The sequence below is a fragment of the Hypanus sabinus genome, chromosome 6 (genome assembly GCF_030144855.1).
Source record: "Hypanus sabinus isolate sHypSab1 chromosome 6, sHypSab1.hap1, whole genome shotgun sequence".
Classification (NCBI taxonomy): Eukaryota; Metazoa; Chordata; class Chondrichthyes; order Myliobatiformes; family Dasyatidae; genus Hypanus; species Hypanus sabinus.
The window spans coordinates 6,531,321-6,549,246 of record NC_082711.1 but is presented as its reverse complement, the minus strand read 5'-3'; the positions used below and the strand labels follow the sequence as shown (position 1 = coordinate 6,549,246).

The following is a 17,926-nucleotide window of genomic DNA, read 5'->3' as shown; positions in this document are numbered from 1 at the left end:
CAAAGATTATGGGGAGAAGACTTGGTGGGTCAAATGGCCTATTCTGCCCCTACATCTTATGGTCTTATCTCTGCCTTGCTCAACTACCCCTCAACTCCCTTTATCCCATCCCGCTGACACCTTGATAGGCCACGCTCAGTCCATTCCAATACTTTTCTGAGGTAATTATTCATTTTAACCATGATTCCCAAAGGAAATGCTAGCAGTCGGGTGGGCTCTGTAGCATAACACTTCACAGCCCCAGAGGTCAGGATTCACATTCAATTCTAGCCACTGTCTGACATTCTCCCCGTGGCTGCTTGGCTTTCCTCAGCGTGCACATGGGTTAGTAAACTGTCAGCATGCTATGCTGGCGCCAGAAGCTCAGCAGCACTTGCGGGCTGCCCCTGGCACATCTCAGGCCCTGATGGTCATTGACATAGAACAACGCATTGCACTGTCTGTTTCGGTGTTACTGTGGCAAATAAAACTAATCTTTTATATCCATTTGACCCCATGAGCCATCATGCAAGACCACTGCTTGGTGCCTGCTTAAAACCTTGGACACTGGTTTTAAAATAGAGGGCTATGCGGTAGGGAAATTCTAGGCAGTTTCTAGAGTAGGTTACATGGTTTGCACAACGTTGTGGGCCAGAGGGCTTGTAATATGCTGTAGATTTCTATGTTTCTATCTCCCAGTGGACACTCATTTTAATTCCACTTCCCATTTTGACATGCCAGTCCATGGCCTCCTCCACTGTCATGATGAGGCCACACTCAGATTGGACAAACACCACTTTATATTCCATCTGGAAAGCTTCCAACCTGATGGCAAGAACATTGGTTTCTCAAACTTCTGCTGATGCCCCCCTCCTACATCATTCCCTTTACCCTCTCTCACCTTACCTCCTTATCTGCCCATCATCTCCCTCTGGTGTTCCTTCCCCTTTTCTTTCTGTCTTCTCCTATCAGATCCCCCCTTTTCCAGCCCTGTATCTCTTTCCCAGCACTTTACCCCTTCCCCCCACATTCCCGGTCTCACCTATCCCCTAGTATTTCTTCCTCCCCTCCCCCTCCTTTCTAACTCTGACTGCTCATCTTTTTTTCTCCAGTCCTGCTGAGCTCCTCCAGCATTTTTTGTGCGATGCTTGGATTTTCAGCATCTGCAGAGTCTCTTTTGCTTGGGTTAAGTGAACATATTAGGATTCGGGATATTGACAAATCGTGAGGTACTGTTCACAGGTCCGTTATCCGCCATCAGCTTTCTGAGTGGACAATGAACCCAGGAACACTACCTCACTATTTTTGCACTACTTCTGTAATTTCTTGATTTATATTTCTTTTTGTAATTTACAGGAATTTTTATCTATTGCTCTGTACTGCTGCCACAAACCAACAAATTTCACAACATACAGCAATTCTCTACACAGCAAGTTGTGGACACATAGAACAAACTACCTAGTTGTGTAGTTGAGAGTCATACCTTAGAGACTTTCAAATCTAAACTCAATAATTATTTCAACACACTATGTGAATAGGAACTTGGCAAGCTTTGTTGGGCTGAATGGCCTGTTATTGTCAAAAACTTTCTGATGTTCTAATGTCAGTGACATATGGGGAAAAAAAGTGGGAGCAGGTTAAAGGTATGAGGTTTAATCAAAGTGACCTTCCAACACCTCCATCCACTAACTATCCCTCCACAACTCCAACCACCACTACTTTATCATTCTCTGTCAGAGTCACTCCTGTGCCCAGTGTCACTTTATGGACATACACTTAATCTATGTATAGAAGCTATCATACTTACTGTATTCTTCACCTTCGCCTGCTTTTTTATACGCTGCATCGGATCGGGAGTAACAATTATTTTGTTCTCCTTTACACTTGTATACTGGAAATGACATTAAACAATCTTGAATTATAAAAATATTGGGAATTAGACCAGACATCTTGTGAAAACAAACACAGATTGGAGGAGCAGCTAGCTCAGTTCTGTGAATCAATTTAAGCTTTTAAAACCACAAGGTAAAGTTTTCAAGCTGCGAAGCTGGATTTGAACCAAAACCTCAGGCTGTGATCAGGATAGAAGATGTTGGTTTACTGCGTCCCTGACACGGCCAGTGACTACAAACACATGTGAAGTGCCTCAGGGCTGAGAAAAGCCCTGGTAAAGGGTTAAGACGAGAATGGAGCTCCCTGAAACGCCCCCAACTGGACCCCGCCTCCCACTTATAAAAACCTGATCTCCGCGAAGTCTGAAGCACTTGGAGAAAGATAGAGTGACAGAAAGATACAGTGAGAGAAAAAGCAGGAGGAGAGCGAGACAGAGAGACAGGGAGAGGGGGGGGGGAGAAAGAGAGAGAGAGAGACGGGGGGAGAGAGGGGGAGAGGGGGAGGGAGGGGTGGAAAGTTGCAGTGAGGGAAAGTTTGAAAAGAAGTAGCCAGATTAAAGTGGGAAAAGAGTTGTCTTGGTGAGGGAAAGAGGTCCTGACAGTGACCAAAATATGAATTTTTGAAAAGAGTCCCTTTCGTTTTGCCGGATTCTATCTGCTGGGTTTTAAGGGACAAGAGAAAGGGAAAAGCAGGAAGGGCCCTCTGGGCGAGTAAACCCCACTTTTGCACCGATGTCTTTCGCCATGCTGAGATCGGTGCCCAGCCGCTGCCTGTACCCGGAGATCAGCATGCTGTCAGAAGGAGATGAGGAACTCGACAGCGAGAGCTCAGGTTCAGAGACATCTTTCAGCCTGGGACCTTACAGTGGTGCAGGAGGAAAGAGGAAGAGGAAGGCCAGGGTGCCAGGAGTCATTAGACAAAGACAAGCTGCAAATGCCAGGGAGAGAGACAGGACCAACAGCGTTAACATGGCGTTCACGGCCCTCAGGACCCTCATCCCCACCGAACCCGCTGACAGGAAACTCTCCAAAATAGAGACGCTGCGACTGGCTTCAAGTTACATCTCCCACCTGGGGAACGTGCTGCTGCTGGGAGAAGCTGGGGATGGCCAACCCTGTCACACCAGCACGTCCAGCTACTACCCTGGCAGTAGGGTCACTGAGACCGAGAGCAGCCAGCCCAAACAGATCTGCACGTTCTGCCTGAGCAACCAAAGGAGAATGGTATGTACAAACGTTCCTCTTGGGGGGGGGGGGGGGGGGGTGAAGCCAGTCACCTTCTAACTTTCAGCCAGGACTGCCTTTGTCTGCACCCAATCTCCGCACAAATAACATGCAAAGCTGCCTTTGATTGCAAGGACCAGCATTGTATTTATTTTTCCCATATGTGTAAAATTTCATTCAGCTGGTTACTAGAGAACTGGAGTTTATACTGAGGCTAAGGTAACACAGGGAGCATTGACAATTAATCTTTACTATGCAACTCTGTCCCGAATCTCCAGATAATTTAGATCTATAGCAGCAAGTCTAGAACCAGAGGGCACAGCCTCAGAATATAGGGAGGTCCATTTAGAACGGAGATGAGGAGGATTTTCATTAGCCAGAGGGTAGTGAAATCTGTGGAATTCATTGTCACAGAGGAGACAAGTCATTCAGTATATTTAAAGCAGAGGTTGCTAGGTTCTTGGTTAGTCAGGGCATCAAAGGTTACAGAGAGGAGGCAGGAGAATAGGACTGAGAGGAATAATAAATCAGACGAAGCAGTCTCCATGGGTCAACTGGTCTAATTCTGCTGCTACGTCTTATAGTCAAAAGTAGCACAGTAAGGGGATTGCCAATTAATCTTGACCATGAGTTTTTACACATCTCTGTCCTGAATCTCCAAATACTTTAAATTGCATTAGGTCTTTGCCTAGTCCTGAGAAATTAACTCTTGCAGCAAGTTTAGAAAACAGTACATTCTTCCTAACAATAGTCAACTGTAGTCGATTAGTCCAGGCAATGAATAAATGTAGAACCAAATGCAAGGTGCAACAGGCAGCCTTGAGCACTACTCAGCCTTCACCAAGAATCTCAAACTTTTCAAAAATTTTGTGCAAAATGATGCTGCACGAGGATTTAATTCCCGAGCAATTCCTTTTACTGGGGTTGCATTTCCACAGACGTGCCAAGCTAAGCAATTCATTCTCTAAAGTGTGACGAATGTTTAATGCTACATTAAACCCAAGCAGCAGAAGGAATTGTGCCACTATTGGGCATAGCACTGCATTCTCATCTGAGCAGAGCGTTTGGACTTCTATCCCATTTAGGATGTCCTAATAATACTACTAATAAAAATAATAATAACAGTAATATAAATACAAGCCTAATCCAGTTTTAGAGTCATGACTCCTATAAATTATATCACGACTGATCCATTATTACAGAAAGGACAATCCATAATAACCATCCAAATACACATAACTTACAGAAGTCAATGATGAAAAACACCAGAAATATGCTGAATTAAAAGAGGAAATTGAAAGACTGGAAATATGAACAAGGTATCCATTCTCCCAATAATAATATCTTCAACCGATGTCATCTCAGTCAATACACAATAGCATTAAACATTAGGTTTCCACTTTAATATTTATGCACATCTCCAGAAAGCCACAAATACTAAACATCACTAGAATAGTCCAAAGAATTCCTAGTAATTGAGAAATGAGTGTGCTTGACTATGCCTCTATCTCAGGTTTTACCAGATTGAGCTGTGAAAAAAATAAAAACAATAACAACTTATTCATAGAGCACTTTTCACACAATGTGGTTCAAAGTGATTTACAATGGGACGAAGTGCAAACATGAAAATAATATAAAAAAACACAAAAATAAAAGATGTTAGTTTAAAGCAAGGTTAGATAAATAGATTTTGGGCTGGTGTTTAAAAGTGCCAACTAAGTCTGCATCCCTTATAGTTTTAGGTGTTGAATTCCAGTTTAGGAACGTAAACCTGCCGATTATCTCTTGATGGAGATTGTTTAAAGTCAAGAGAGCAGCGGACGAAGACCTGAAAGCCCGAACAGGATTATAGGGCACATGTTACGCAAGTTGTTAACTAAGCCTCCAATGCTAAAATATCCTTTAGTGCTATTTTGAAAAGAGCTGATTTTAACCAAACCCTCCGTCAATGTTTTTGAAACAAACCACGTAGACATCACCATAATACTGACTGTGGGAGCTTTCCATGCACCAGGGGTTGCCACGTTTCCTACATTAACAATGAATATCTGACAGACTATTTTACTGCTGGGAAGTTTTGGAAAATTCAGAAAGGCACAGGGGCAGTAGGGAAGCGCAAACTTTGTTTTTATTTATGCCTTGCAGCATATAATTTGGAGACTCACCACTAAATAGATAATGTAGATGCAAAAAAAGTTAAGAGATTGGTTATCAGAATATTTTTGATTCAAATCCTAGTTTAATTCCCCATACCACGCAAGCTTTTTTAAATTTGTCTTTCATCAAGTTTCAAATCAACATGATTGTCCCTTGTGGTCGAAAGATGCATGATATCCCAGGGCCTGCACGTGTACAAACCACAGGAAGATTTCAAGGCAAATTATATGATGCCAACATCGCATACACCACATGCCAATTGGCACAAACAGACCACAACACATCAACTGTCACTCTTAACTGACAGATCTTAACCACCATCCTAAAAGGCAAAAAGGACAAACATCCTCCATTGCAATCTGCACTGTCAGCAGTCACTTGAAGAAAAATTACTGAAATTAAGAGGCCCTGTGGATGTGAATGATACGACAGCACAGTTGCAAAATTAAGAGAGACTCCTGAATTGTGCTTGCCCTTCGAGCAACTAGCGTAGCAGTTAGTGTGACACTATACAGCTCGGAGTTTGGTGTTCAGTTCTGACATCCCCTGTAAGAAGTTTGTACGTTCTTGTACGTATAGTGTGGGTTTTCCCTGGAGGCTCAAGCTTCCTCTGACAGTCTACCGGTTACTAGGATAATTGGTCATTGTAAATTGTCTGCTGGACAGTGCAGCTCCTCGTGCCAAAATAAGCAATAAAAACAGACAGACCAACAAACAAACAAGTAAATACATAAATATCAAGAAGTCCATTGGAACCAGGTAAACTAGTTTGTCATTTTCCCACAATAACTCTGTATTCTTTGATATTTAACAATTAGTGGGAGCTTGCCACGCACTGTTTGAAAGTTAATGACCACATTTCACCTTGTAGGGACAATATGCAGGGCCCCGATGTAAAATGTTTACCCTTTGCCTCCACAGCTGCTGCTCAACTTGCCAAATTCCCCTCAGCAAGTTTGCTCGAGATCCCAGCATCTGCAGTCTCTCATATCCCAAAAACAATTCATTAGCTTTAAGTGTAGGGAGGAGCCCCGAGACTACAAAAGTCACCACTCAAGAACATGGCACTCTCAGTAAAAATTATTTTGCTGATTATGACCAGATTTAAATTTTAGGTGAGGGCTTGCCATTAAAAATAGACAGAAGCAAATGAGAAATTTGATGGGCTGAATGGTTCAATTCTGCCCTGTCTTACGGTCTTATTTCAATCATCACTTTAGCCCACAGATGTGCGTGAAAGGATGCGCAAGTTGCTCCTACCACATAGGAAAACCTTTGCTTTCCGACCGTCAAAATGCTTTATTCTGCTGCTTGGGATCTCATTGAAAGAGCTAGTTTCTAATACACCTGACCCTCCAATTTTACAGTCATGGGGTTCTGAATATCACATTGTTCAATTAAACACACACACACACACACATAAATACAAACATGCAAGCTTTGCATTTCACACCAACGTCTGCTGGATACTAATAAAATTAAAAATAAGTTTCACTGTGCACAGTTTAAGACATTTGAAGTTATGTGCTGGGATTAACATCCTCCTTTTGGTTGATACTTATGATCAGGAATGCACAGAATATAAAGGCAATTAATTCAGATTATTTAATAACTTTTCCAAATGGAATTAAATAAATGAGAAATATTGCTTTGCAGAAAGTGAGAGAGAACTGGATAGCTCTTTTAAATTGCCAACCCAGTCACAACAGGCCATATGAACCCTTTTAAACTGCTTGGATGTACATTTCATTCTATAAAAATGTCACACTGGCAATTATCCAACAACTCTCGTCCCTTTTAGAATCTCCCAAAGTGTTCTGTATCCACTGAGGTACTTACGAGAAATAGTCATTACCACAAGGAGAAAAACAGAGGCCAGTTAGCATACAATAAAACTCCGGTAACAGCAAAGAGAAAATGACCTGATAACTGTCTAAGGAAGAAATATTGTGCTGAAGGCAAACAGCCCAGTTCACTAGTTCTTCTTCACAATAATCCAGGTGTCATCCAAAAGGTGGCACGTACCTTTGTTCACCTTGCCCTGCACTCCAGCACCAATGTAATGTGATTCTGGGCACCGCCACCAGGAATGATGAAGTAAGACCACCGATCTGACACCATGGTACAAGTTCAAATCTTCTGATATATCTGCAACAAAAGGCCATTTCTCCTTTGTGCTTGCTTTGCCAACAGTAAGCTCACAGCTGAGGTTTGACCTCAGCCCCAGAGTACTACACTCATCCCATACCCTCAATCTCCGAAGAAGCAGCTGAGCTCCCACTTGGGACACTCGGAAGCTTTATTACTCTCTGTGAGAAATTTCTTACCTCAGTCTTAGCCCACTGAAGATACCAGGGGTAGTGTTTTTTTCAAACAGAGGCCTCATGGAACACCTTGTCGGGGTGGTGGTAGAGGCAGGTATGTTAGGGACATTTAAGAGACTGTCAGATAGGAAGATGGATGATAGACAAATGGAATGTGAGAGAGGTGTTAGATTGATATTGGAGTAGGTTAAAATGTCAGCACAACTTCACGTATTGTTCTATGCACAGTCCAGAGTGGCTAACCACTTGTATATGGAAGTATGGATTTATATGGCCCTGAAGCGTGAAGGGCCCTTTGAACCATGCTGCCCCAGCAACTCTTGACAGACCCAATTAACCCAAAAACTAATCACAGGACAATTAACACTGACCAATTAACCTACCCAGTCCATCTGTAGACTGTGGGAGGCAACTGGAGCCCCCGGAGGAAACCACACATTCCGTAGGGAGGAAATAAAGACAGAAAGGCGCCAGGATTGAACTCCAAACAACAGTACACCCCCCGAGCTATAACAGTGTCGCACTAACCGCTACGCTACCCAGGCACCCATTTATATAAAGACTCTGGTCCTTGACACCATGGCCAAAGGAAACATTATCTCTGCACCAACCCTGTACAGAATTTCCCATAATTTTTTAATGAGAATATCAAGAGGTTCAAAGAGGCATTTCAGTCATCACTATTACGCTGGCTCTCTAAAGCTTTCCTTTCGATCTCATCCAACCTCCATCCCTCAGATGTCTAGCAACTCCACCCACCCTCACCAAGGGTAATTTACAGTGAGCAATTAACCCTCAATCAGCAGGGCACCCAGGAAAATCCCACACAGTCACTAGGATGATGTGCAGGCTGCAGAGAGCCACCAGCAGTGATGCCTGAACCTGGATCGCCGGTACTGAGGCAGCTGCTACACTGCTGTACCGTCGTGCAGCTCTTTTTTAAAAACCGAAGGCTTAGTGCAAAGCTCTACAGCACCAGCGATCAAGATTTAGTTCTCATTACTGTCTGTAAGGAGTTTGTACATTCTCCCTGTGAGGTTTCCTCTCACTGTCCAAAGACATGGGGTTAGTGAGTTGTGGGCATGCTACTAGGTGCCAGAAGCATAGAGACAATTATGGGCTGCCCAGAACATCCCTGATCATTGATGCAGAATGACGAATTTCATTGTATGTTTCAATGTACATGTGATAAGTAAAACTAATCTCAAACTTACAAAAAACGCAAGCCAGAATCAACTTACATTCACACAAATCCAGAGCAGGTGAAACAGATGCAAAGGGAGACACGATTTCTTTTCCCAGCTCAATCTGAATCCTTACTTAGTAAGAATCTAATGCTCCCAATATCAATGCTATCGCAAAGAGATGTTGGAAAGGTGTGCTTAACTTTCAGCCTATCTTGCCCCAAACTGCTGGAATTACACAGCCTCTACTTACACATCAGGAAACACGAGAGAAAAATTTAAAACAAACTACTGACACCAGGAGAGATGAACAAAAGTGCAGGTTCAGTGGGAATTTTACAGGAAGCATTAGGGGTTGTATCATCTCTGGACTGTACCTCCAGCACATAAAAGTACCAATGCTAAAATCGGAGGGGTGGATTGAGAAGGTTTCCACCGACAGACACAAACGTGTTTAGAGCTGGCTCTGGGGATAAAACTCATTTCCAGTCTCGATGCTGTTGATCAGTCCATACCTCCTCAATCACATGGAACTTCCGTAGATAATAATAACTCATTTAAAGGCCACTTTTCATACAATGTACTTCAAAATGCATTAGAATGGGATAAAAGTACAAACATAAAAATAAAAGACAAAAAGGTGCTAGTTGAAAGCAAGGTTAACTAAATAGGTTTGGAGCTGGCGCTGAAGAGTGTCAACTGAGTTTGCATGCCATGTAGTTTTAGCTATGTTCCACAGTTTAGGAGAGTAGTTTAAAAAACCTCACCTGCCAATTATCTTTCCAGGGAGATCGTTTAAATTTAACACACTGGCAGAATAAAACCCTAAGAGCTCGAGCAGGATTATAAACCAAAAACGATTCTGTGATGTAATTTGGTCCTAGATCATTAAGAGCTTTAAAAACAAGTAAGAGAACTTTATAATCCATTCTACAAAATAAAATTTGGGATTAACTGTACGGTAGTGTGTCTCAGACACAAGCTAATGTAGCAGTAATGAGGTACACAAAACAACATATAAAGCTTGCTCCATGGTCACCTTGCCATACAATATTAATAGAATTCTACGCTATTTCGCCACAATTCATAATGACAATAGCTGATCATTTGTTCCCATTCAAGCGTTACCATCAGAGAGAATATCAATTTCAAACCTCAGCAGCATTGGGGAAGTAACACATGTTAGTGGCTAAGTTTTGGTTTAATAGTACCTGCCATAGTAACCTCATAATACTCCTGACTACCTAGTCTACCTTCTCTCACAGCATTTATCTGCACCTGGAAAGGGGCAGTCTCCAGGGTTTTCATGCCCTCTCCAACAAAATAAGCAACTGCTACACCAATTTGCAGGCACCTCTTCCCCCACTTCCAGCTTCTCATTTGAATTGCATTTTCTATTTCACTTCCCCGATAACATTTCTTCTGAAGTCCCCAACAAGGAATCACCAGAGAAAATAGAGAATGACAGAAAAGCCATCCACGTACATTTTCAGGAATCTGAGGCAGGGGAGAGGAACATAGACAAGTCAAAAGAAAGCCGATCTTTTCCCTCATTCCTACACCTTGCCAGGGGTGGAGGTACAGGGAGATACAGTATTGTGCAAAAGTCTTAGGCACAAAGTCTAGGATGGAGCTGTCAACATGGAGTGGAGAGCAAGTTTGTAAATTTGACGGAACCAAAGGGAGGGAGGGGTGTGGGACAGGTGACAGAGAAGGAATGCCAGGGGTGGGGGGGTGGCATGGATGCAGACACACCCAGCCCTGAGACACCACGCAAGGGCATTTAATTGGTTTATTGATCATTATACAATGGATCTCTGGTGCTTTCCACTCCCTTCTCCTTTTCCCAATCATGATTCTTCTCACCCTGCCCCTTCCCACTTTCAGTCCATATCAGCATCACTCACAGTGTGTTTTTTTAACGGCAGCAATACAGTGCAATACATAAAATTACCACAGTACCGTTCTAAAGTCTTAGGCACATATATAGCTGGGGTGCCCAAGACTACTGCAGAGTACTATACATTAGGGGTATTTAAGAAACTCTCAACTTTCAGATAGGCAATCGGATGATAGAAAAAAACCAGAAGGCTATGTGGGAAGGGAGAGTTAGATTAATCTTACATAGGTTAAAAAGTAGGCACAACATCGTGGGCTCTAGGGACTGGTACTGTACTGCGCTGGAATTTTCCCTGAATAACTCCGTGAACCAAGCAGATTCCCATCTGCAATGCTCAAAGCACGCACATCCATGATAAAATGAAATCACCCCTCATCTCCTATGACACGGTGGGCATGCTATGCTGGTGCCAGAATGAGTGGCAACACTTGCAGTCTACCCTCCACCCCTCCCCCAGTACAGCCTTAGGTGTGTTGGTTGTTATTGCAAACAACACATTTCACTGTATGTTTCGAGATGCACTTGACAAACTTCAATCTTGAATCTATCGTGTGTAGTAAAAACTGTCAAAAACATTACTGTTAGCACTTGAGAGTACTAATTTCCTTAAAATGGCTCACTGATGTCATCCGTCAAAGTTGAATTTCCCTGTTAAACACTGTCCAGAATCAGGTTTACTACCACTGGAATGTGACATGAAATTTGTTAACTTAGCAGCAGCAGTTCAATGCGATACATAATCTAGCAGAGAGAAAAAAATAAAATAATAATAAATAAACAAGTAAATCAATTATGTATATTGAATAGATTAAAAATGCAAAAACAGAAATACAGTACAGTATATTAAAAAAAAGTGAGGTAGTGTTCAAAGATACAATGTCCATTTAGGAATCGGATCTTCCTACTACAATCAGTTTAAGTTTGAACTGTGCGATGTGGTTGAATCAATGCTTTAACAAAGGCTCGTCCAACCGGCAGATATCATAAACACCTGATTTAAGTACGACAGAACAACCAGCCTTTTGTGCTGTAAGCCAAAATGGCTACAAGTTTAGTTCAGAAGCAGACAAATTGACTTGAAAGAAAACGTGCTAACTTAGCAAAGCTTCTCCAACCTTAGGAAGGGATTGGCGACTCACGCAAATCTCCATTTTGTGCTTGCTTTTTAAATGAATAGAGATTTCTTGAGCCACTTGTTGAAAGCGTTGGATAAAAATGATGACGGATGAGAGCTTGCGATTTGATCACACACCCTACTACATACAGCGGGTAGATTGCAATTTATAAACCATCTGTAGTGTTGTCCAATGTGAACTAACCAGCCCATAAAATAATGAATGTGTTCAAACGTCTCTGGCTTTTCCACAAAGGCAACAGTCACTCACAGGGTTTTTAAAGCTCCCATTCAACTCTATAGTTCTAACCCATTTTGTGTGGAGTTTTAAAGGTGTGAAAATAACCAGATTGTCTAGCTTGAAGCAAACTAGGAATACAATTGACCACCTGCACTAATATACATAGTCTATATACATTTCTTGCATATCGTTCAAGGCAGATCTTCAAGCTAGCTATCTTCAAACCACAGTGATGTAGAAAAGCACCATCCGTCCCAGGGCCGCTTACAAACCAGAACAGTAACAATGAACTCTTGATCTCACTACCCACCTCATTATGATCTTGCAATTTACTGTTTACCCCTCCACTTTCTCTGCAGCTGTTACTCATTATTCTGCACTATTGTTGAAATCGAATCACTTTTATTTTGTAACTCAATTCAGGATTCAAGGTTGCTTAATGTCATTTCCAGAACACAAGTGTAAAAGAGAATGAAATAATTATTACTCTGGATCCAATGCAGCACAAAAAAACACAATAAGATAAAGAGCATAATAATAATAATAATAATAATAATAACACAATAAATATAAATACACAAAATAGCTTATATACATAGACTGTTTGGACGTCCATGTGACACTAGGCATAAGACTGTCTGTACGTACAGGAAGTAGTGGTGGTTGGGAGTGTGGAAGGTTGGGTTAATGAGAAGAAAGGTGCTGGGTTGATCAGCTTCACTGCTTTTGTTTCTGGTGATCCTGGTGTGGACGTTACATAGGCTCTTCTCTAATCCCAGTCCGTTAGCAGGGTGGCTGGGATTGTTTGGAATCAGAATCACTTAATTGCATATATGTGAAACATACTAAAATTGAAAATGGTTCGGTGCCAAGCGTAAAACACTGGGCAATACCATAACAGACAACACAACAGCAAACAACAATTTACAAGACAATAGTGCAAACAGCCACGAGCAATCTACATTAGCAGAACAGTCACGTGCAAACTCAATAAATGTACATATATAAACAGATTAAATAATTATTAACAGAACAAGGAGGACAGGAAAGACCATTTAACGGATGATGTGCAGGGGCAGTTAGGATATTACAGCTGAGTGAGTTTTGTTGAGAAGCTGGAGAGCTACAGAAAAGAAGCTTCATGATGTTACTGGCCCTTTCTCCATCATGTCCTTGATGGTGGGCAGACTGATGCCGGTGATGCATTGGGCAGTTTTGACTACCCGTTACACTGTGTGATGCATTGTACACGTTAATCTGTAAGAGCAGTATGCAAGACAAACTTTTCATTGTACTTTACTACCAATTCTAACCTTAATCCTAAGATTTAGAATCCCTAAGAAAAGGAATTCAAAAATGAACAGGCAAAATTGGGAAGTGGGATGAAGTGAGAATCTCTTGCAGAAAGTCAGCACACCACAAGGGCTTCAAAGTGTTATAAAATTTTAAACTTAAATTAAATCTATGTTTTATATCCAACAGCATTAAATTAACATTCAAAGTTAGAAGCAAGTGCACCCAGTTGGCAACCACAATCCCCATACTTTTTGAAATCGTATCCTCAGTAATCTAATGTGTGGAAATCACTTAAAAACAGACCAGGTCAAAATCAAATGTGGCTCCTTTCCCTTATGACTACACTACAACTAGAGAGACACGTAACTGAGGAAAGCAAGACGGCCCAGAGACACTAACTGCACAATATCCTCATCTCCAAGTGATTTTTTAAATGGATGGAGGGCCACATTAAACCAACTAAAGAATTCAGGCTGTCGTTCACAAGGCTGTTTCAACTCTTTAATCTTTGCTGGGCTCAGGTTTGCCAAGCAGGTGCTGGAAGAAAAAGGCTCTTCATGGTCAAGATTTAATTAATTTTGTGTCTAGAAGTCCATAAAATATGAGGAGGATAAACCAGATAAACTAACTTTAAAATAAGAGTTAAAAATTTTCATGCAGTGTAAAGGTTTAGGAGGTAATGCAGCAATAGCTGGCAAACAGGACTAGTTTGGATAAGACATTGGGTCAGCATGGGCCAGATGTGCTGAAGGGCCTATAAAAGTCTCTGCTAACAAATGTGTTTTCAGTTCCTGCTTCAGCAAGGATAAAATAACATACTTCAGAATGGAAAAGATATCTAGAATATCAAATGAACCTTTTTCTACCCTTTGGGATGTCTCCATAACATTTACAGAAGCTAATTGTTCAGGTGTAGGAACTTCGCCACTACTTTTTCCCCAAGAGTCTTTACAAGTTTCCTGTTCGGTCACCTGCAGAAGCTATTTCATTCCATAAATTAAGATTCTCTCACCAAAGACTTAAGATATTAAGACTTAGGACCAAAGACTTGAGTGTGGAATGAGCTGCCTGATGAAGTAGTAAATGCGGGCTCACTTTTAACGTTTAAGAAAAACTTGGACAGGTATATGGATGAGAGGTGTATGGAGGGATATGGTCCAGGTGCAGGTCAGTGGGACTGGGCAGAAAAATAGTTCGGCACAGCCAAGAAGGGCCAAAGGGCCTGTTTTTGTGCTGTAATGTTCTACGGTTCTATATAACTTAGACAATGTCATTTTATTTAGAGATACAGCACGGTAACAGGCCTGTCAAGCCTAAAGAGCCCAGGCTATCCAATTACACCCATGTGACCAATTAACCTACTAACCTGTACGGTTTTGGAATGTGGGAGGAAACCAGAGCACTTGGAGGAAACGCACGTGTACACAGGAAGGGCAAACAAACCCCTTACAGACTGCAGCAGAACTGGCCCAGATTGCTGGCACTGTAATAGCGTTACAGTAACCGATATCAGACTGATACACAGATACCGTGGGAGGTTAGGGTCACGTAGCGGTTAGCGTGGTGCTCTTACAGCTCAGGGCACCAGAGTCTGGAGTTCTGTTGCTGTCTATGAGAAGTTCATATGCCATCCCTGTGAATGTGTGGGTTTTCCCTGGGTGCTTTGATTTCCTCCCATAGTCCAAAGACATGTGGGTTAGTAGGTTAATTGATCATTGTAAATTGTCCTGCCATTAAACTACAGTTAAACAGGTGGGTTGCTGCTCGTTGGGAAGGGCCTACCTGACACTGTATCTCAAAATAAAAATGAAAAAAAAACATGGGATGTACACTCTCACTCAAACTCATCCATACTGGTTTGAGTAGAATATTAAGTTCCAATAATTCAGAGAATATTTCACCATCCTGGTTTCTCCACCCCGGTATTAAGTAATGTTCCCTCTAAGGCATGCATACGCACACATCTTTTACTACCAGCGCACAAAAGGTTGTCACCCTCTCCCTCATTGGCATGTTAAGTATATCTCATGATCGCACACAATCACATTTCCTTTTGATGTGGATGGTGTTGACAATGTGGAGTTTGCGATGATTTGTTTGCAGATTTTAGAATTGACTTACTCATACTGCTTTATTGAAGAAATTATTCAGTGAGCACGTGTTGTCGCTGGGCATAAAATTGCACAGCACAAGATTTTTGCACCCACTGGTCATTACATATTAGAGGGAACATTGGTCATAAGAACTCGTTTTATAAACAATTTAACAACACATAAAAAGCAGTCATAGGGTTATCAGCCTACTGAAAAAGCCCGATGGTTCACTAACACAAGAGATGCTGGAAATCCAGAGCAACACACAAAATACTGCAGGAACTAAGCAGGTCAGGCAGTGTCTATGAAAATGCATAAACAGTCATTGTTTTGAGCTGAGGCTCTTCATCAGAACTGGAAAGGAGGGAAAAGAAATAAAGTTGGGGAGGGAGATGGGATTCTATTGCCTTCTGGGCATAGAAACCTGTGCTCTTCTCCTGACTGATTCATAAGAACACGAGGAAATCTGCAGATGCTGGAAATTCAAGCAACACACACAAAATGCTGGTGGAAAGCAGCAGGCCAGGCAGCACCTATAGGAAGAAGTACCGTCGACGTTTCGGGACGAGACCCTTTGACTGTCGACAGTGCTTCTCCCTATAGATGCTGCCTGGCCTGCTGCGTTCCACCAGCATTTTATGTGTGTTGATTCATAAGAAAGCCACTCAGTTGTATCAATACACTGAAAATACCAAGAGGTCCTGCACACATGCACTGCAGTGAGAACAGAAGCCTTGTAACCCCCACTGAGGGCCAAAGGCGATAAACAGTAGTAAAAAGTCTAATTAGAGAGGGAAATATATACCAGCTCCTCATCCAATCACCAAAGCTGACCAACAGAACAGACCAAGAATCACCTTATTCGCCTTTATACATTTACATGTATTAGGCAGGAATTATAAAGAATAATTACATGAAACAAAGTTATAGGTTGAAGTATGGCAATGGAATAAAACGTACATAAATACCACAATGTATGCCTGTATCTTTTAGAATTGATTTTAAATTTGTCTCCCTCATTTTTAAAGTGCTCAACGGTAAGACTGGAGTACGTCACAGAATCATTTTCATTTCATAATCCTGCTCGAGCTTTCACAGGCCGCCTTCTGCCGGTATCTCAAATTTAAACAATCTCTCTCAAAATGATAAATGGCAGGTCAGGCTTTTTGAACTATGCTCCTCAACTGTGGAACTCAATAGCTAAAACTACAAGGGATGCAGACTCAGTTGACACTTTTAACTGCCAGCTCAAAACCTACTTATATAACCGTATTTTAAACATTGCCTTTTGAAGCAGACTTGGTGGGCCGTAAAGAATGACCTCTGTTCCTATATTTGATGGTCTTACTATTTTATTTTCATATTTGCTTTTTATCCCATTGTGAAGTTATTTGAACTACACTATCTGAGTGCTCTATAAATAAATTATTATTTACAATGTAAACAGCATTATAAAAAGTGGCTTAGTGTTTACAGTGCAGTGACAGGTGAAAAGGGATCATGAGGGTTCTCGTTCCGACACAGAAATAATTTTTTATTCAGCTTACAACAGACATGAAAAGTACTCTGGGACATTTAACACATTGAAATAAAACACTGCTTTCCATTTCCCCTTCTCCCACTGCCTTCATGTACATTTGGAGGTAACCTAAAGTTAACATAATTAATACACAGGACTATCACTGTTTATTCCCCTTCATTGACACTGCCTGACCTGTTGAGTTCATTCAGCATTTTGTATGTGTTGCTCTGAATTTCCAGCACTTACAGGATCTCTTATGTTTATAATATATAGGATTTATTTTGGGTGTGTCCAAAGACCAATTAATTAACATTAAAAACACTTTGGTTATGTGATTGTGACAATCCCTACCATCTTGGATTCAAATAACAGGAGTCTACATTTAGTGTGACTGCACTCCACTAAATGACTGAGGGTCAGACACCATTTTCAGACAGGACTGGTGTGTAATTCTACTTAAGAGTTAGCAGGAAGGGGGAGAAGTGAGAAGTTGCTGCCAGGAAAGAGTGGGTGTGATTACGAATGCACCTGCGTGGGTGCAAGCAAGAAAATCTCAATACAAGAAAGAGTAACAGACCCTCTGGCCCAACGAGCCCACGCCGCCCAATTACACCCATGTGACAAGTAACCAATTAATACGGATTTTGGAATGTGGGAGGAAACCAGGGGGTCACGGGGAGAACATACAAACCTCACAGGCAATGGCAGGAACGAAGTCCTGGTCTTACAGCATTACGCCACGACACCATCTTGCCAACGGCAAAATCAAACATGATTTCTTTTCACAAAGTCACTGACTGCTTATTTCTTATCATTATGTTGTTTAGATTCATTTTCTTTTGGAGATGGTGTATTTCTAAATAATAAAAAAAACAATAAATAACTACAACACGGTAATACCTTCCGGCCCAACAAACTCCTGCTGCCAAATTAAGCTACTAACCCATATGGCTTTGGGATGTGGGAAAAAACCCGGACAGCCAGAAAAAAACCCAGACAG

General features: G+C 41.6%; 2 protein-coding genes across 4 annotated transcripts in view; one reads left to right on the top strand and one right to left on the bottom strand.

The window, feature by feature from the left end:
• The window catches only part of bop1 (BOP1 ribosomal biogenesis factor), a 260,715-nt gene that overhangs the window by 130,706 nt on the left and 112,083 nt on the right, over positions 1–17,926 (bottom strand). The gene's annotated exons all lie outside the window — the stretch shown is intronic.
• scxa (scleraxis bHLH transcription factor a) overlaps positions 2,357–17,926 on the top strand; it is a 40,944-nt gene continuing 25,374 nt past the window's right edge. For both annotated transcript variants that reach the window (XM_059971628.1, XM_059971629.1), the window contains exon 1: positions 2,357–3,095. In XM_059971628.1, the coding sequence (XP_059827611.1) occupies positions 2,604–3,095 (492 nt within the window). In that variant the 5' untranslated portion in view covers positions 2,357–2,603. The remainder of the gene's footprint in view (positions 3,096–17,926) is intronic.